Below are 20,967 nucleotides of genomic sequence, written 5' to 3' on the forward strand. Positions count from 1 at the left end.
TGTGATTTATTTAGGAAATCTCATATGGGCTATCCCTAGGCTTCTGTTGTTTACAAACCATATTCCCTGTAGCAAATAACTTCATGTGTCCATTGATAAGGTAGATATAAAGTACATGTGTAGGATGAAGTCAGAAAATTGTGCCAGGGTACATGCATAGTAGTTTTGATGGAGGATACCCTGTTGTTTTCTGTGGTAGAGTATTGAGGTAGGTTGCTGTTAGCTTTGTGTGAACATACTCCTGTCCCACTAGTGGATTAGTGTTGTTGCTAATAGATAGAAAGGAATTCAGGCCTCAGTATAGTTTTAGTACATTTCCTTTTATTATAAGTGAAGTTGAACCATTTGTTTGTATTTCCTCCAACTTTTCCCTTTTACTAGTTTTCCCTTTGCATTATTATTGGTCTTTTTCAGTCAAGAATGTTTTTATGTTATCTGTAGTTTGATTTTTTGCTTTTTTGGGAGTCTTTAACTCGGGCTCTGGGCACTCTCCATGAGCTCTTTGCTCAAGTCTAGTGCGCTACCATTTTGAGCCAGAGCACCACTTCTAGTTTTCTGATGGCTAATTGGAGTTCAGAATGGGTTAGATATGCCTGCCTGGGCTGGCTTTGAAGCACAATATTCAGATTTCAGCCTCCTGAGTAGATCAGATTACAGGCATGAGCCACCAGTACCTGGCTCTATAGTTTGCTTTTTAACTAAAATTCTTTTAATTTTCTGTAATCCAGTGTTTCTCTAGTTTTTTACCCTAGACTTGTGAATTATAACTAGATAAGCTCCATTCTGAGCTTACTTTTTTTTAAAGTAATTTATGGATTTATATTTTAATAGAAAAATCTCAAATCATTGAGAATTTAACCTGGCCAGACTGTATTTTCTTTTTAAAGATATACAGCCAGTGCTGGTGGCTTATGCCTCACATCTTAGCTTCTTAGGAGGCTATAAACAAAAGGATCATAGTTCATAGCCTTGAGCTGAAGAACTCAGGGACAATGCCCAGGCCCAGAGTTCAAGTCCCATATCTGACCAAAAAAAAAAAATCAAAAGGATCATAGTTCAGAGTCAGCCCAGACAGAATAGTTTGGGATACTCTATCTCAAAACCACCAGCAAAAACAGGATTAGCATCATGGTTCAATGGTTAGAGCATTTGCCTAACAATTAATTAGGAAGCCTTGAACCCAAACCCCCAATACCTGTAAAAGAAAATTAAAAAGTTAGATTCTAGCTTTGTCAGAACATGGAGGAAGTAACCTCTGTTGTCCAACTTCTGGAAAGTATTACCAGCACTCCGACTGAAGTATATCTGCAAGGCTCTCTTGTCAAAGTTAATGCCTAGCAACACGATAACCTATTGCCTTAAGACAACTAGCATCTATAATTCGATAATTTTCTCCCATTTACATATTAGCTGCTGGCAATCTGAATCATCTACTGAAATTCTCCTTGCATAGATCATATTTTTTTTCTCCCCCCACCTATAAGAGGTAAGAACCAGGACATTTGATAGCCAAGTGAAATCCAGAATATCTAGAAACCGTTTCTCATATAAGATTTTAGCTCCTCTCATACCTGCTGACCTTTCCAATTATTTTATTCTTTTCTCTTGTCCTTCCTCCTTTCCTACTCTCTATGTATCTCATCAACCCCACTGACTAAAATCACTGGGGTGTGACAGACACCCCAGGATTTTCAGGCCAGCCCCCACAGCACAGTCAGTTTTCATGTCCCCACTTATGGTTTAGGAAATATGCCAATCTGAAGCATATTTTGGGTTCTGAATTTTCCTTCCTAGACGATCCTTTCCTGAGAAGATACTGCCAGGGTAAACTCAGTTGTAGAAACTGAACCACTTAACATGCAGCAAAGAAAACTTAACAGCAAATGAGTTGTTGTATATGAAAAATCTCAACTTAGAACTAAAGTGGGCTCCTTTCCAAGTGGAGCCCAAGAGTAACTTTTCCCTCTCTGAAGGAAAGCTCAGTGATACTCAGTCTTACTCTTCTACTGTCCCAGTTGCCACTTAAATTTCTGCAAACGTTTCCCCTAATTATTATTTTTTTCTGTACCGTTCTTAGTCACCTTCTTTAAAGGCATGTGAGCACTTTATAAGTGACTCTTATTCATACAAGGCCCACTGCAACCGATCCATTTACAAAAGTAAATATTAATGCAATTTCTGTTCAGCATGAGAATAAATGGGGTTATTAGTGGGCATGCCACTGAAAATTTAAATGAGGGCAGTCTATAAATCAGTTAAGATTGCTTAATTAATATGCAGCAGCCGCTCAGCCAACTGCCCGCTGGAGTCTACAATTAGGATTTTGCACTACACACTGCTAGCAAACTTGCAGTGATGTGATTATAAAACCCTTGAGCTTAATTTGAAGATAGTGACTTGATTTCTGATCTCTGAATAGCAACGTTTGGCTAGTTTTCATTCAAATTGGGGAAACCCCCTTCCAAGCCCATGCCTGGCAACCCAGAAATTTGACCATTCTGGATATTCTGCCAAGAGAGTGTGTCAGCTTCCTGGAAGTAATCAGTGGGGAGAGGAAAAACATTAAATATCTAGAGAATTTTCTGCCTATATTTGTCATCGACTCCATCGTGTTTAAAGAGTAAACCTCCCTTAATGGGAATGTATATTAATACTTGCAAAGCCCCATCACAGCAGCTGTGTTGTATGTGTGGAGTATGTGTCATTAGTCAGTAAGGCCAATTAAACACAACCATGTGCTGGCTGTGTGTGTGTGTTTCCGTGGGGAGCTCAGAGTTGAGCTTGACAGCTGATAAGGGTCGATGTTCACGACACTTTGGTTAGAAGACTGCTCCACACATGTGCTCTGCTTTCTCAAGAGTAGATTTTTTTTTTGTCAGTTATAGGGCTCAAACTTAAGGCCTGGGTGCTGTCCCAAACACCTTTTGTTCAAGGCTAGTACTTTTCCCACTTTGAGCCACCATTCCATTTCCAGCTTTCTGGTGGTTAACTGGAGGTAAAAGTCTCATGAACGTTTCTGCCAGGGCTGGCTTTGAGCCACTCAGATCTCAGCCTCTTGAGTAGCTAGGATTACAAGTATGAACCACTATTGCCTGGTTCAAGAGTAGAATTTTTGATCTTTGGGAAAGTCTCTGCCCTCCAAGGAGCATGCTCACTTGAAAGAATAGAAAGTTATTTTTAGAAGTTTCAGTCCTGATCCTCCGCCTCACATGTCCCACGGACTGTTTGGAAGGTAGACCCTTGCACCGTGTCATCTCCCACTATGAGGCCATCAGACACCAAACAAATCAGGATGACAGGGATAGGATGTGGGTTTAAGATCAATGGGAGCTGCTAATTAGAATCCACACAGACCTGACCAGCTGCCAGATAGGACAGGTTATATTACCCGCTTGCCTTCCAGTCAAGCCTTTCTTAGAAATCTCTCTCAAAAAGATAGCTCATGTAGGTTTTCCAGAAAGGATGTGTGAATGAAAAATACAGGAAGTCTGCTCACATTTGTCTCCTTAGAACTCTTCTGTGGAGATGTGCAGAGGTGTGAGATGTCAGCCATCCTCAGGCATTCGATGTGTTTGGGTGGTACGTAGCGGCTTCGTTGTTTAGCACATGTGTACCTGTAAATGGGAAACTCTTCAACTCAGTATCCAGAATGTTCACTGTGTGGGAACATACCCAATGTGAAACCAACTTAAGAGCCAACAGATTCTCATCTTCCATCTAATGTTCATTCTTTCCATATACCCATCAAGTTTGAATTGTTGATGAAAAATCATGTGCACTGAGTTGTCTCCTTAGGCCAACCTGAGAGCATTCAGTGAAGATCTTATATAACTCACTGTTTCTTGGGGATGGGTTTTAGAAAGCTATATAATATAGTGTTTTCCAACTTTACTCAAATGGGAAATACTTGGGGTTTAGTGTATCAGAATACTACCAAGTAAATAGCTAAGTAAATACTGACAAGTTCTTCATCTCAATAATTCCTTCATAGAAATCAAAATAAACTTAGCTAAGCAAACAAGTAGAGGAATTCACAGAACAGATTAAAAAATAACTTTAAGAGGGAAAAATTTTATTTGAGAAATATAAGTCTTTATGGAAGACCAATAAGTTTCCCCTTTCCCCCCACCTCTCCCCAGGTCCTGAGGCTTGAACTCAGGGCCTGGGCACTGTCCCTGAGCTCCTTTGTGCTCAAGACTAGCTCCTTATTACTTGAGCTACAGCACCCCTTTTGGCTTTTTCTGTGATTAATTGGCAATGAGAGTCTCAGGAACTTTCTTGTCTCTGCTGGCTTTGTACCATGATCTTCAGATCTCAGCCTCCTGAGTAACTAGGATTACAGTCATGATCTACCAGTGCATAGCTCTGATAGTCTTTATTAAGCCAAAAGCCTTTTATTCAGCGTGGATAGCAGAACACTGTTCTAACATCATCAAAGAATGCCACTGTATTTCTAAGAACTTAACACTTTAACAAATATACAACAGAAAACCTTGAAAGTCTTACTCAAATATGTGCCACACAATCCTTGTGTTTGCATTGGAAATGATTATGAAATACTCTTGAAGTCTTATTGACTGTTTTTTTTTAATCCCATAGGGGATCACGTGAATTCTTTTCTGACCAATCATAATTCTCTTTTTTTCTCTTTCTGTCTGTCTGTCTTTCTTTCTTTCTTTCTTTCTTTCTTTCTTTCTTTCTTTCTTTCTTTCTTTCTTTTTTGCCTGTCCTGGGGCTTGAACTCAGGGCTTGAGCACTGTCCTTGGGCTTTCTCAAGGCTAGCACTCTAAAATTGAGCCACAGCACCACTTCCAGCTTTTTTTCCTATGTATGTGGCACCAAGGAATTGAACTTGGGTCTTTGTGCATGCTAGGCAAGCCAAACTCCCAACCCCAATCATAATTCTTATTGTATCTTCCATTGAAGACTATTTTCTTTTTAATGGCTTCCTAGTGACAGCGCTGGAGGTTCTCGGGAACCTGTGTCCTTTTGTCACAGTAGTTATGAAGCAAAAACAGTGTACATGGCCTTCTGTGGGGAGAGCTTTCTAAATTAACAGGCTGTGCTTACCTGAACCTACTCAGCAAGACTCATCAGGAGTGGGTTTCACCTGTGTGGATATTTTAAAAAGAAAACTCCTAAAGCAAAGAGATATGCACAGTATTGGCTTATACCCACTTTGGCATCAACTCTGATGAGAGGTTTATTCTTTATAACTCTCCAAAATTCCAACAGTATACTGAAATAAGTATCAAATGCCATTTATACACACACACACACACACACACACACACACACACACACACACACACACACATATCACACTCATACACGAATACCTCAGATGGAGATTAGGGGAAGTACCTAACAATGAACGTGGATTATCAGTAAGCCAACCAGGATCAACAAAAATAATAGGCACATTCTAATTACAACAAAATGAGGGATACCATGCACCAGTGTATTACCTTTACTATCACAAAAAAATGTACCAAAAGGACTATTTGTCATTGATACTTTTTTGTGTTGATGAACAAGATTATCATGATTTAATAGTGAGTATAAATTTTGTCCACTCATGTATTTAGTGGAAGCAGGAAAAAAATGTCATTAAATGAAGTCCAAATGTTATGAAATATTAAAAATTAATCTGAATATTAAAATGGAAAAGCCCTGTACAAAATGAAAAGCAGTTATAATGAATTTTTTCTAAATATTTCGCGAGGACCCTTTGCAAATAAAATAGAACATGGGCATTTGCTCACAATTGCTGGAGAGTCCAACAGTTGGCCTGTGTCAATCCCTCTGTTCAATTCTTCCTTAACTCCTATAACCCATTCCTCACTTCGCAGCCTCAGTGAGCTTCTGGGAAGAAATGAACCTATGTTAGTACATGGCCTGGAGCTCTGCTTTCTCCCTGACTGTCCCATGCTCTTAGGTTCCAAGGAAGACTTGTAAGGCCTGCTGGGTCTTGCACGCTGAGTCAACCTCCTTCCAAGTCCTTCCTGCTGCAGCCTTCCTCTGTTCTTGCCACTGGCTTCCTTTCCATCTATCCACTGCCAGAGTCAACCTGAAGTCTTCCTTTAGCTACTAGATACACATAGGTTGGTGATCTCCCTTTCATTTACCAAACTCATTGCCCTTTATTGGGGGCCCTTTACTCCCACCATTTGTCACTGCATTATTCTACGTTTTCTCCATAACTTCCAGCTGTTTGAAGCTTGAGTTGTTTGTAGTTGGTTTTCCTATAAAAAGGTAGAGGTCATGAGGACAGGTCCTGGCTGCCTTGGTTATCCTCCCAATGTCACTGAAGATAACCAAGAAATAGTCAGTCCATGGAGAAAAGTAGATAAAAAGATTTTGCCCGAAAGTAGGGAATACAGACTCTCACAAAGAAGATAACGGAGTGATTTTATTATCCCCCCCCCCGCCTTTGATCATTTCCTAGTTTCTTTACATAGATGATGATGTGTTCCTATGTAATTCTTTTCAGTTTCTTCAGCAGTTAGCTAGGCTTACAGAATAATTTTGAAGATTGTGGACAGTTGTTAAGAGTGCATTATCTGCACATCATGGTGTGTCATGGGTGCTGAATAGACATTTGCTGGATGCTTTCAAATCTTCATTTTAAGGAAATAGTAATGAACATGAAATACATACTAAGGAAAGACACCCCCACCGCAGTCTCTGCAGCTAGTTTCCCAGCCATGTTTTGTTGCAGGTGTACAGGGCTGTCTCCCAGCTTCTGACTCTCATCCCCAGTTGTGTGCTTTTCTCTGGCAATCACAGAGTTATTTTGCTCCAGGGAAAATCCATTATAAACAGCAGCACATGGGGCACGCCAGTGTGATTTGCTTCAGTACACACTGCTTTTTTGCCCCCGTCCCCCAAGGATAATGTGGAGCCTTTAGTGCTATTGAGAAACGGGCTAGACTGTCTACCTTCTAGAAGAAGAAAAAAATCTACATGTCAGTATGTTCTTTTAACACTTGGGTAGTAATGGGTCTATTTACCAATAGCTTTATGTTTTTAGAAATGTAGTAGATTTAGAAATTCAGGGCTTTTGAAATAGAGTTCCTTCCTTCTCTCCTTCCTTTCTTCCCTCCCTTTCTCCCTCCCTCCCTCCCTCTCTCCCTCCCTCCCTCCCTCCCTCTCTTTCTCCCTCCCTCCCTCTCTCCCTCCCTTCCTTCCTTCCTTCGCTTTCTCTTTCCATGCTATGTAGCCCAGGCTGTTGTACTCTGGATTCAACTCTCTCAGCCTTTAGAGTGCTCAGATTATACATGTGTACTTCCCTGCTTGGCCCACAAGATAATTTGGTTTGTTTTTTCCATTTGTTAAAAGACCAATGAAAATCTGAGATCTAGGCACTTCTTCCTGCTGCCGAATCCTCCAGGCATTAAATGATAACCAAAAGCAGATGACACTGGAATTTAAGTTCCAGCTCATTTGTGAAGTCTATGTCCTGTTGTTTTAACTTGGTTACATTCAAGAAATCTGTGCTTACTGAGCAAAGTTCCAGCTTAGAAATGGAGCTTTACTTCAAATATTTAACAAAACAAAACATGTTTTCAGCTGGATTTCCATTATTATACACTTAGTAGCTGTGTTGAAACCCAGAGCTCCAACTACCCTGCCTCGAGATAGGCATGAACTTTCTTACTACTTACCTTGTAAATATCAGGCAACTCATAACAACAGATCATTTTTTTCTGTATTGTGAGACATGTGCCAAGACTTGAAGTTGTTTCTGTTCAGGACCCTATATAGTACACAGAACCAATCCAGATTGATTCTACAGAGTGCTCACAAATGCCAGAGGGAGCTGCTTTCCACAGGACCACTGGCACTGCCTAAAGAAAAGCACCAGCTCCTGTGACCTGTGCCCTGTGACCATTGCCATGGCATTTGGTAATAGCTGCACTGTAGAAAGCAATGACAGAAAACCATATGACTTTACCATCTTCCCATTTCCCCCAGAGATCTTCTCTGGTTTAGATAAAGACAGGCTTGATTTTCTTCTGACCCTCTAATCCCCCCACCTTTTTTTTTCTCTTTAACTTCCTAGAAAGATCCCAGGATACTATGGTCTCAATAAGCAAAACAGTAGCTGGAATTACAGGCTGCATTGTGTGTACATGTTGTTTAGTGAGAGGGAGTTCCACTCAGAGGAGTGAGACAGCCCAGTGACACAGAACACCAGAAGGATGCCGCCTGCTTGGCTAAAAGACCCAGCAGTAGGGCCAGCTATTGTAAGGCCCCTCTGCCGCATGAACAGGGACCCTTCTCTGGTCACAATAGCCATTCACGCTGAGCGGCCTCATTAAATATTCAGCCTGTGCTTCCGGTAGCTCATTAGGGCTGCACTGAGCAGTGACGTGGCTGCTGGAAAGCTGAGGCTCTGGCCAGCTTCAGTAGGCAGAGGCTGAGGAAGCTGCCGATGGCTTTTTTGTCCACTGCTTTCCTATGATGACCAGTGTGTGCTCCTTGCTTTGCTTGAAGTACAGGTAAAATCTAAACCCACCCCCAAACAAGCAGGTGACACTTGAGGTCTATTCTTGGTTTAGATCTTGTCTGACAAGGGGGCGTGTTTCCCCCCCCCCCAATTCCCCTGACCCCCCCCCCCCTCCATGGAGAGAGCAATCTGCAGCATCAGGTACCTTGGCTAAACACAGACAGTGTGATAACAGTTGTTTAGTTGTTTGAGGGCTTCAAGGTGTAGTTCTGAACTTAGTGCCAAGGTGATGGAATAGGAATGAATTTCTTTGTAACCTGTCAGAAGAAGATACACTGTGTATGGTGGTGGATGGGTGGGGGAGGCAGGAATCCTAGTGGCTTACAGAGGTGTCTTGCTCTGTCTGTGGTAAGTTCTCACTTATTTGAGGGGTTTGGTGCCATGAGATGGGTATTCATCAGGCATTCTGCTTCCTGCACAGGCACACTGCTGTCCTCCTGTCTTCTTCCATGGCTCTGCCTCGGTGCTCTGTGGTCTTTAAAGCTGGGAGACTTGGTGGAAAGAGAACTGAAAAATGATGATCTCAGTATTGCGCTGGTCTCACTGTGTGACTATTTTATTTCCCACACAGAAAATGTTTTCAGACTGCCCATTTCTATGTGGAAGATAGCAGTTCACCTCGTGTGGTTCCCAATGAAAGTTTTCCTATCATTCCTATTCCGGGTAAGTTAAGAGGCAGTGATGATGTGCATGTTTTTTTTTTCTCTTTTGTTTGGTGTTATATGATAACTTTGACAAAACATTATCTGTATAAAAGTTTTTTGTGTTATTTTAATGCATCCACAGTCTAGGAGATTCTAGACTAAGGTCACGTTGGTGAAATCTTTGCTTCTTTGCCTAGTTTTAAAGTAATGTGGTCTTCTTCAGTGGAAAAAATAACTGGGTTAATGTAGCATGGAGTACCAAGGAAGGGAAAGTAACAGAAAAATGGAAATTCACGCAGAGTCTGCCATCCACTTGAACTAAATTGCATCTGCATAAACCATGCCGTGTGTTATATTCTCATCACACATCGTAGTGTGTTTCTAAAAGTAAATTAAGTTTTCGGTTAAGATTCCTCACTTTGATAGTGACTGGTTTTCATTATGGATGTTTTGGTTATGTTTGTGAGGAAGTCTGGAGATGGATATGTTATTACTGGGGATGGATATGAATTTCATTTGTCCTTAGGCAAAACAATAAAACACTCAATGTTAGGAATTGATGGAGTACACAGTAAGGAACCTTAGCAAATGTCATTGATATTTGGAAGTGCAATGGGGAGTTAGTAGTTGCCAGATACGATGTGGGATGTGAAGAAGTCACTATCCTTGTATTCCTTTTTATCAGATTTGCCCTTTCTACTGCTGCTTTTCATTCCCACCTTACTATCCTATCTGGACATTAGTTGTTCTTTAGTATACTAGGCATTACTCTGTGTGCGTGTGTGTGTGTGTGTACACATACACACACATACATATATATATACTTCTATGTATATAATATGTATGTGTATATATATTGCCAATACTCCGCACTCATTCCTCCTCACCTTACTTGTCTGCCTCATTCTCCTGAAATGTTCTTACAACAAATAGATTTTACTTGTTTATTGTCAGTTCCTGCTAGAACAAAAGCTTTATAAGGGCAGGTGTGTTCCTATTCATGGAATAACACCAGACACATAGTAAGCATTCTTTAACTATCTGATGAGTGGGTGTATACTTGAATGACTGTCAGCAAAGCTTCTTTAAAGTTCTTAAAAGGCCACATAGCTGTCAAGCTCAGAGGTACAGTCATTTTGGGGTTACCGAAAAAGGAATCCTTCCTGGTGTTTGCAGTGTTACTGAGTATGGCTGTAGTTAGGGATCTGTCACTTTATGTGTCCATAAGGTGAGTCACTGGTCATTGCTGGAATTGGCTGTGTTCCATGCATTCTGGTTAGCTCTTCTAAACCTTCACAACTCAGCATAGATCACAAAAGAGTGTCTTTTCTTCCTGTGGGATCATTCTGTCATGCCGGAGGATTGTCATACAGATGGGGCTAGGTTTATGTTGCCATGTTGTTTCTCTCTACTGACTTTTATCCCTGGTGGAAGCAGATCAAATGCTTCTTGTGAGAGGAGTCTTCAGGCTTGATCAGCACGGGACAGGTTGTTTCGCTGAAATGGAGCATTAGCAGCAGTAGACTCACTTTCCTCTTGCAGCATCTACAATGTGTTGATCACTGAGAAAGTCCCGAGAGTCTGTCTCTCCTCACTTGACACATCTAACACAATCGCCAGGTGGCTGTTGAGTTCAAACTCATTTTTTAAAAGATAAGCACTGAAATGCTTCTTGGGTTGTTATTCTGTTTTTATTTTCCTTTACTAGTGGAGTCAAAGCCTGAAAACTTAGGCTCTCATGGCACCATGATTTTGGGTGGAAGTGAAGGAGAGGAGTTTCTAAGTTGGCCTCCCTGAGCTTTAGTTTAGTTTTGTTTTATTTTTTCAGTTGTGGGGCTTGGATTCATGGCCTGGGCACTGTACCTGTGTTCAGGATTAGAACTCCTACACTTTCAGTTCTCTAGTGGCTCATTGGAGATAAAAAGTCTCATGGACTTCTCTGCCCAGGCTGGCTTTGAACAATGATTTCTCAGATCTCAGCCTTCTGAGTAGCTAGTATTTCAGGTATAAGCCACCAGTGCCTAGCTCAAGCCTTACTTTTTTGAGTGTACAGGATGCCCGTCTTCCTTGACACTTGAATCAATTGTGAAGGCCACATGAGATAACATGAAGTGTTTTGGAAATGCTAAGTGAAAGCCGGAGTGTAAGCTGCTGGGATCTCTTCTCAAGCCATGGCATTAGCAATCTCAGTCACGGTTGAGGGAGAGCATTTTCCTGGTCTCAGTGTCGCATTCTCTCTAACACGGATCCACATTCACAGAGTGGAAAGGGGATTAGAACTTTCAGTGCACCAGAACCTGCTACCTGCCAAGTGTTAGACTTCAGGTAAATACCACCATACCAGTCTAAAGGTCTGACTTAAATCCCAAAGCTGAAATGGAATCCAGAAGTTATGTTACAAGATGCAAAGTGCATTCATGTTGGGTTGTGGCATGTCTGAAAGACTGCCTTAAATGATGTAAGGCAAAATAATAATAATAATAATAATAATAATAATAATAATAATAGACAAATAAGGAAGTTAAACTTCCGTAGGCACTGATACTCATTTAGTAAATGACTTTTAAAAGGTTATCTTTCCATTCCCTAAAGATAGGTTTATGGAAATTTTTGAAGAATTTCAAGTTGTCTCTTTTACTAATTCTAACTAAAATGTGGGTATATAGGAGCTTAAATGTGGTCTTATGGTTTAACATAGCAAAGGCACTCTTTTTGGTATGTGAATTTGAACTTAGGGAACATACTTACCAAGCAGGTGCTCTAACACTTGAATCACACCCTGACTCTTTCTTGGCTTTGCTAAGGCCTCATGTGTTTGCCAGGTGCTTTCCTCTGGTCTTCCATTTAACTGTGATGTTATGCTCATGTTGTCATGCCTAGTGTTGGGAAGGGGTGTGGGAGGTGTCTCCCTAAGGCTTTACTTTAGCTGAGATTACAGACATGAGCCATTACTCCTGGCCCTGTAGAGACAGTAAAATCTGGCAATGTTGGGAACCAAAATTGTCATGGCTAGTGTTAGGAACATAAGCATGAACTGGAATGTGTCTTAGTGGTAGAGTGCTTGCCCAGCATGCATGAAGCCCTGAGTTTAATTCCTCAGTACCACATACAGAGACCAAGCTGAAAGTGGTGATAGGTTCAAGTGGTAGAGTGCTAGCCTTGAACAAAAGAAGCTCAGAAAGAGTCCCTAAGCCATGAGTTCAAGCCGCAGGTCTGGCAAAAGAGAGTATCCAATGTGAAAAGAAAGTGCTCTGGAAGTTATTTTCCAGTTACCAGGAAAGTTGCATTCTCTTTTCTTTTAATATATTTATTTTAATAAGTCACTGTGTTTTCTTATAGATTTATACACAAATTCTAGTTACCACAAATGGGGGAAACCATGCAGCCTATGGTTTCTTTGGCTCTGGCTTACTTCACTTAATACAGTTTTTTTCCAAGTCTTTCATTTCCTCACGAATGGTACAATACCATTCTTCTGATGGATGAGTAGAATTCCATTGTGTATATATGCTGCATTTTCTTGATTGATCTGTCCACTGAGGAAACATTAATTCTCTCATTGGGAAGATTTTTGAATTATAGTGATTCTCTATGGTGATGAATGGGGAAAGCAGGATAGAAAAGGAATCAAGTTAAACTATGAGTTTTGAATGAAAGGAACTTTGATTTATATATATATGCAGATATATATTTAATATTTAGGTAGTTGTACAAAAGGGTCAACTCAGCATAGACTTTGATTTTTTCCTCTAGTGAGTTTTCAAAATCAGATGTTCCACAGTTAATGATTTCCCATTGGTACTGTATGAGGCCCAAGTGTAGTTTAGTATAGTAACCAAACTGTCAAAGTTACATCTTTAAAATCGATATTACTTTTTTTCCTCCCTCCTCTTTTTTGAGATAGGGTCACCTTATATAGCCCAGGCTGAGCTGGAACTCTTGATCCTCCGTTTCTGCCTCCCTAGTGCTGGAATTACAGGAGTGCATTACCACACCTTGCCGAATCTATATAGATCTTAATATTGACAGACACATTTTAAAATATAGTGATCGGAATATCCTCTTTTCCTCCTCCCTTCACTTCCTTCCCCTTCTTTTCTCTCCTCTTTTCCCCTTCCCTTCCCACTTTTTGTTCTCTTTTTGTCATGCCAGTGAATCAATCCCAGGTTCTACTAAGCTAGTATTCTACCAATGAGTCTATATATATTCTTTTTTTTTTTTTTGACAGTTGTGGGGCTTGAACTGAGGGCCTAGGTGCTGCCCCTAAGCTCTTCAGCTCAAGGCTAGCACTCTGCCACTTGGGCCACAGCACTACTTCTGGTTTTCTGGTAGTTAATTGGAGATAAGAGTCTCAAAGACGGTGGGGGGTGTGGGGGGGAGGGTAATGGGTACCAAGACATGTGAAAGGGTATCAATGTATGTGAATTAATGCACCTTCTATCTGGCAAATATCATGTAACCCTTTTACTAATTACAATAAAAAAAAGAGTCTCAAAGACTTTTGTACCTAGGTTGGCCTTGAACTCCAATCCTCAGATCTCAGCCTCCTGAGTAGCTAAGTACAGGCATGAGCCACCAGCACCCAGCTTATGAAACAATGCTTATTGTAAACAATGCTTATTTGATTGCATTTATTAACAAAGGTAAAGATGAAATATTTCGTTGTAATATCATTGTTCCAGACATTATTCATAGATAAACATTTTAAAATCAGAGCGTAGCTGCTGAGATAATCTCTTTATAGAGCTTCCCCAATGTGCAACTTGTCCAATACAAATGTTCTTACAAATGCTTTTCTCTGGGAATTAGAAAATCTTAACTTTCTAATATGAGCATTGAAAATCAAAATGCTGCTGCTAATCAGTAGCTTGGAAATCCAGAAATGATTCATGCCTTTCCATCAGTGAAAATGCATCTGAATAATTGGAAGGTCACTGGCTTCAGCAGGGGCCAGCATAAAAAGGGGTTTTAACCATACAGCTTAAAACCCTTGGGCTTCAACTAACCTTGTTGGCATATTTTATTTATATAGAGATTACCTCCAAAGGCGATTCATTGGTCTTTTGACTATAATGAAGCCTTTTCTTTATTGACTTTATTGTGCCATAATTTAAAAAAGTGGTTTCTTTTTTTATGTCAGGGAATAAAATATTCCAATCTCCATAATATTTCTTATAAACCAAGGATCAAATTTAGGTAAAAATCTATTTGTTGCATCCTTATGAAGGAACTAAAATCTTGACAATGTTCTTTTATTTCATTATTTCCTTTATCTTCCTAAGTTGACAAAGAGGTACTAACCCAGCCCAGAAGCTTGAATTTGGCCTCTAGGAAAGGAGAAGCAAGTTCCTCCACTAGAGGCATCCTAAAGCATAGCTGATAATCACCCTGCTGGTGGGGCCAGACTGGAGGGTGGGGGAGCAGAAAAGGTCATAGCAGTATTCGTTGGAGATTATTAGGCCATTATGTCTTCTCCCTGTTTACAGAAGAGTTGGAATTTGGAATTCAGGATAAGGTTTAGAGATCTGCTAAAGATTAAATGCTTTTTACAGGATTTGTACAAGGACCTTTAAAATCTTTCTCTCCCTCTCCCTTTTCCTCTTTCTCCTCTCTCCCTCTCTCTCATCCCTCTCTTTCCTCTTTCTCCCTCCTATCCTGTGTGTGTGTGTGTATAAAATCTCATTTCCCAAATAAACAAAAAGGATCTTTTTCTTAAACCTAAAGCCAACCACACCATTATCTCACACTGGCACTGCATTTTTCTGGCATCCTCTAGGTGTCTGATCAACTATTGAAAATGTGCTGAACAACTGCGGCCTACCACAAAGCAAGGCATACTATTTCACCTCTTTTATTATTGGGGATGTTTCTTTTGCGTGTTTGTCTAGGAAAGCAATCCAATATGGGAAAACCTCCTCTCTGTGGAGTAAGCCTTGTCCTAGAATTAACTAGATAGAGGCCGTGAGTCTTGGGCAAGTGCCAGAATCTAAGCCAAAGTATCCTGTGTATAAAGTGGAGGAATCATAGCCCCTAGGATCATAGGATGTTCAAGGAAAGCAAATAGTACTTAATAATAAATCTCAATTATCTTACGTTTATTATCTCATACCAGCACTCTTATGAGGCCCATCCCTGATTTGCTGTGAAGTTGGTATCAATTTTTCAGATAAAGGGAGAGAATCCAGGTGAGGAGGGTAAGTCTCCACACCAGGCAATCTGACTCTGGGTCTCTGCTCCCACCATTACCTCTAGATGACTGGTCTACAGCAGGTGCTCAGAGTGGGACCAACACACTACAGCGGCACAGGAAGGTGGATGGTGGGGTCCTGGGGCAGCTCATTCCTTTGGGGTACAACCAAAGCATTGGCTACTGCCTTTTCCTTTCTAATATCAAGCCAAGTTAACTTGTTCTCTATCAGATTTTCATTACAATTAAGAGAAAGCAAATTTAACATGTATCACTAGAGAAATCTAAAGTCGAAGTGATTTGCCTGAGAAACCCAAAATAGATTTGTTGAGGTGAGTACTCACTGCCTTTTGTCCTACTCCAACCTTTGGTTATCTTTTAAAACTTGTTTTCTCAATTTGCAATATGTGTATGAAAATTACACCCTCCCCTTCAAGCACATGTTATTACATATAAAGTACACCTAGGCACTAAGTCATAGGCTGGTATTCTCTGTGATCCATAATAAAACTCCGACATTGATCTGGTAATAACATATTAATGAAGGACACATGGGACCTGTCCAGGTAAAAATAATAGACCAAACCCTAGGATGTTGTACAAAATGACTTAGCCTTCTGCTTAGTTGATTTTATCATGAGAGACTTTGTAGGAAAATGTATGAATACTGAGTAACCCTTCTAGTCATCTTCAGACACAGGAAAGAAACGAATGACCTCTCCACTATTTATCCAGGTGAAAAACCAAGTCATCTGTAATCTGGGTAGCTGGTGGGTAGTCAGTCTGCACCTCCCTCAGCACTTGCCTGTCTGGTAGTATTATAACATTCTTGGTAGTGTCTGCAAACTCAGAGGGTGTGGCTAGACTTGCTTGGATTAAGATGCAAATGAGAGAGACTAGTGAGTCATCTATTTCCATGATTATCTCATTGGGTTCTGCAGGATTTCTGATGCATCTAGCTCTGGGATAGCAGACAGACTGATTTCTGGGCCTGTGTGACATTCGCTTAGATTATTATAGTTGAGCACTTATGCAGGGAAAATATAATAATAAAGTAGGAATCTGAAAGCATTTCTTGGAATGATTTGTGGTGGGCTATGACCTTTACAATGCTGTGCCTTTTATTTTAGAATCTTTCAGGCTTGATCATCTTAAGGAAGACCTGACTTTTCATGTTTTGAACCTGCAGTTCGGTGTTCATCATGATAGTATTGTCAGTTTTCAGAGCAACTGGGAATTCTAAACTGTGATGAGAATGTTATTATTGCCCTTTCCCCATTATGCTTTTAACTGGGTTATTCTGCCCTTGGAAGCTGCTGTAAATGAACAGGAGGGATACTATGGTTGTTGTAGCATTGAGTTAAATCTCTCCCCCCCTCATTAGTCCAAAGATGCCCTATCTATGGACATAAATAAGAGAATCCCCAGCTCTGAACACATTAACCCTTTCTTTACCCTGGGGATCCATGCTTTGCCACTTGGTCATTATTGTAGAATTCTAACCATTTTAAATGATTGCATAACTTTGGAGATTTTTCTTGAACTGTGCATTCTTGTAAATATTCTGAGGAAACATTTTTGGCTCTGCTTAGTTTGTTAATGCTGGTTACATCATGGGAGCTATAGATTTCTTGGGTGTACAAAATGATTGCATATTCATGAACATCTTCAATCTTGAAATATTTGTAAATAACTTGGCAATTTTTTTCATAAGGTCGCCTATTAAAATGAATAGGACTTTAATTGTTCACACAGAGAGCATTTGTGCTTACAGAGTACCACCTTCGCAATAAGCCATGTGTCGATGCTGAAACCCGTTGGATTGTGGTCCTACAAGTCACCTTTCCTAAACAAAGTATAAGATATGCTATTTTCTGCCTAAGAATGATTCAAGTTTGAAAATGTCAATAGATGCAAAAAGCCACCCTAGAGCTTTGCTCTCTCGAAAGAAAAGTAGAGAAGGAATGACAGAGTCAATGTTAACTGTCACCAGATGAAGAGAAATCAGATTGTCAGGCCTGGATCTATAAAATTCTTGCCAAAGTAGGACCTCATTTACACATACAGATCTTCATACCCTTTGCTAAGAAAAGCATCTGTGGCAGTTTAGATGTTTGTGCGTTTGCCAAAGATCTTTCACTCTGAATAAAGTAAATGTCATGTCTGTTGTTTATCTCAAATTCAGCAGGGTATTTTTAAAAGGAAATATTTGTGGGGGAGGGTGGAGGAGGAGAAGGTCTAGAGTTCAAGTGCAATGGGTGTGGCTGTTGAGCAGTAATAATCAAGGATTGGGCTGGGTCTCTGTATATAAGCCTCACACATACTTTGGGCGCATAAACTGGCCAAAAAAAAAATGTCCTTAGGAAATGACGATACTACAATAAGTTGGGGAATGTGAAATCTTACTGAATCTATACCTAGTCTGTCAACACCAAAATAAATAAATCCAGTTAATTCCATCGAACGGATTATTTGGCATCATGTAGACACAGCTGTCTTGAACTAAAGTTCTGAACACTTAAAGATAGATGGCATTGTATCCAGAGCCAGCTGGTACAGGGGCATCTAACTGTGTACAAAAGGTTATATAGAATTTAAAGATTGAAAATAGTACTTACATGATCCAAGTTCAAGCCTGACACCAATGAAATAGTAACTTAAAAAACAAAATCAAAGCTCAGGTTATAATACAGTGTCTTGGCAAGTAGCTATTCTTGATAAATTCAGGCTTATTTAAAAATCTTGCAACTTGATTATGTAAGTAGACTAACTGTACAAAATAAAGGGAAGTCTATGTGTACCTTTTTGAAAACACCCTATTTAACCTGGCTTATAGGCAATTCACTGTTATAATGAGATCCTAATGTAAAATAAATCCTGAGAGTTTTCTTCAGGATGTTGATTTCAGATGATAGAATTATATCATTCTTTACAGAAATGAAATACTTGTCTACACTAAGGAAATAAGGACAGTTTGCTTTTTCATTATCATTTGTGTTATAGAAGTATTTTCTTGTGACTTTGAATATCATTTTATTTTCCCAGATGACATGGAAGCCATTCCTGTCAAACAGTTTGTTAAACACATCGGTGAGCTGTATTCTAATAACCAGCATGGGTTCTCTGAGGATTTTGAGGTATGTTTCAAAACTGAAAATTAATTTCAAGAAATCCAGCTCATCAGGCCGTTTTTATTGTTGTTGCTATTGTTTGATAAACTAAATTTAAGCAGAACAATAGTAACCGAAAACAGGAAGTTGTTTTTCCTTCTTTCCATTGATAATTTATTTTTATTTTACTACCTTTAGGTAGTTATACAAAGGAGTTGCCATTTAACAAGGCAGTTTACAAGTATAATGCGTCTTGATGCTTTCTGACAAGCTTTCTATCCTCCACAAAATAAGGTGGGGAAAAAAAAAAGTTGTGGTTGTGATTGCTCTGAGAGGGAACTTGTCTGACAGCTGAAACTCAATGGTAGAGGAGAGGCCAGCTCATGAGGATTTTTGTTTTTTTCTCCTGGTTCTTTCTTCCCCTTACTTCTAACGGAGGGCAACAGTCGTGATGCAGAACTTCCTGATCCTGTGTCAGTTCTGGGATGCACATGATATTGCAGAGACAGCAGGTTTGGCATCTGAAGGACTGGGTGCTGGCTCCACCAGCAGTGTGCCTCAGCCACGGATGGGGCCAATTGCTTCATCGCCCATTCCCATTTCCTCGTGTTTTTAAAAAGGGTGCTAATAATCACCCACATCCCCAAGTTGTTAGGAGAGGAAAATAAATAAATGCTACACAGCCTTGGGAAAATGCCGGGCGAATGATAAAGAAGCAAGCAAATCCTTGATGGTGGTTGTTTCTGTGATTATTAATCCTTGGAGAGAAGACGTGGGTTAACACACAGGCTTCCGGGTTTTTAAGAACTGGTGTGTCGGAAACAAGGTAGAGAGTAGCAGGCACCCCGCTGCCAGCTCCGGGTTCTATGCCAGTTCAGCACTGACAGGGTGTGGATGAGGAGCTATTAAACAGACTGCCCTTTTCTTCACTGAGGCGCTTAACTAAGGCACATCCCTGGCAGCAAGAGTTTTGCCGAGGAGGCCAAGTTTTCATGGCAGCTCAGCTGTCTTCTAGCTTTGTGGAGAAGAAGGCGGTTCCTTTCTCCTTCTCATTTCTGTGTTAAAATGGAAATGAAGGGGATGTTGGAACCTGCTCACCTCCTCTCACATAGTTGGTCATGGGTGTGGGGTTTAAATGAAGTCATGAAAAGGAAGAAAGCACTGCAAATAATGGAGATACCACACAGCTAGGAGGCACAACAATAAGAAAGTAAAAAATAGGACCTGCATCCCCTGTTTGTATGTAAATTTGGAATCCCTAAAGGCCATCAGAAATGCAATTATATTGACAACTCATTTTAAATTAAATCTTTCTCTTAGTTTTTGTTGTGGTTAATTTTTGTATTGGGCTTTTTTTTTTTAACGAGTAGGGCAAAAGTAAGAGAGGGAAGGGACTCTGATTTATGCCATGGTGCTATGTTTTATGGAACAAACAAAAGCATTTCAAGTATTTAATGATGCTATTATATGCTGACCCAAAAAGGTGCCTGTTCAGCGACAAAGAACGTGGTTGAAGTCCAACATTTTGTATTCATGAGGACAGCAAATGTGTGTGGTGGTGGTGGGGTGATTTAGTTCAATTGACTGTTGGCTGGATGACTGAGCAAGAATATTGAGGCATTTAACAATGTTGATGGTATTCACGACAAACATTTATCCTCTAGAGAGCAGAATTTGATCAGGATGATCAAATGCAACTCCGGTTTCTCAATTATGTATGATTTGAGACCCCAGTGCTATTCATCACAGCTGTTTTTGACACCATTTAATTATTCCAAATAATCAGCTACACCTCTATAAACTGGAGCTGACTTAACATGGCTTTGCTGCATCAAAAATCATGCCTGTTAACAAATCCTGGGTATCTCTATACCTTATTCCTATCAAAAAAATAATAACAATAAATACTGTGGCCTTAGTCACCTCCACTGAACTTTGTAGCATAAATGTCACCAGCCAGTAGTTGCAGGTGGGGGGGGAGGGGAGGGGAGGGGTGGAATGGGTAGGGTAGAAAAGATAGGAAACACGCATTGTTCTGTCATTTCACAATATTTCCTGGATTAAATTATTAAAATTGAAGCTATTCAGACTAGGAAGAATTTTCTTTTTAAAAAGAACAGAAAAGTAGCAACAGAAAGGGAAGAAAAAGATAATCCAGACATTGACCAATATATAATCATCAGACTCTGATTTGGTAAAAATTTGAACTATTTTAAAAAGAGAAGCAGTATTCTCTTTCAGTAGTGACTAAAAGGGAAAACTGGTAACACTCTACCCAAGAAATTATTGTGACTATTTTAAACAAAGATTATAACAGTATAGAAAAAGCACAAAAAGAGATTGTGTATAATAATAAAAGTAATCAAAGTAGCCCCTTTATTATAACAGGAGAATAATAACTTCAGCTTTTCAAATCTTGTATGTGGGATGAAGATGTTCAGAACTTAATACCATGTGGACATTATTTCACCTCTTCCTTAGAATTATCAGTGACAGGTCTATTTCATTGTCTTC

At 40.0% G+C, this 20,967-nt stretch overlaps 1 protein-coding gene across 3 annotated transcripts in view; it reads left to right on the forward strand.

Annotated features, from left to right (window-relative positions):
* Positions 1 to 20,967, forward strand: part of Ptprg (protein tyrosine phosphatase receptor type G) — a 667,714-nt gene that overhangs the window by 609,684 nt on the left and 37,063 nt on the right. For all 3 annotated transcript variants that reach the window (XM_090323299.1, XM_090323309.1, XM_090323290.1), the window contains 2 exons: positions 9,084 to 9,175; positions 18,389 to 18,480. In XM_090323299.1, the coding sequence (XP_090179425.1) occupies positions 9,084 to 9,175; positions 18,389 to 18,480 (184 nt within the window). The remainder of the gene's footprint in view (positions 1 to 9,083; positions 9,176 to 18,388; positions 18,481 to 20,967) is intronic.

The sequence above is a fragment of the Megascapheus bottae genome, chromosome 2, assembly GCF_031878675.1.
Source record: "Megascapheus bottae isolate mThoBot1 chromosome 2, mThoBot2.hap1, whole genome shotgun sequence".
Taxonomy (NCBI): domain Eukaryota; kingdom Metazoa; phylum Chordata; class Mammalia; order Rodentia; family Geomyidae; genus Megascapheus; species Megascapheus bottae.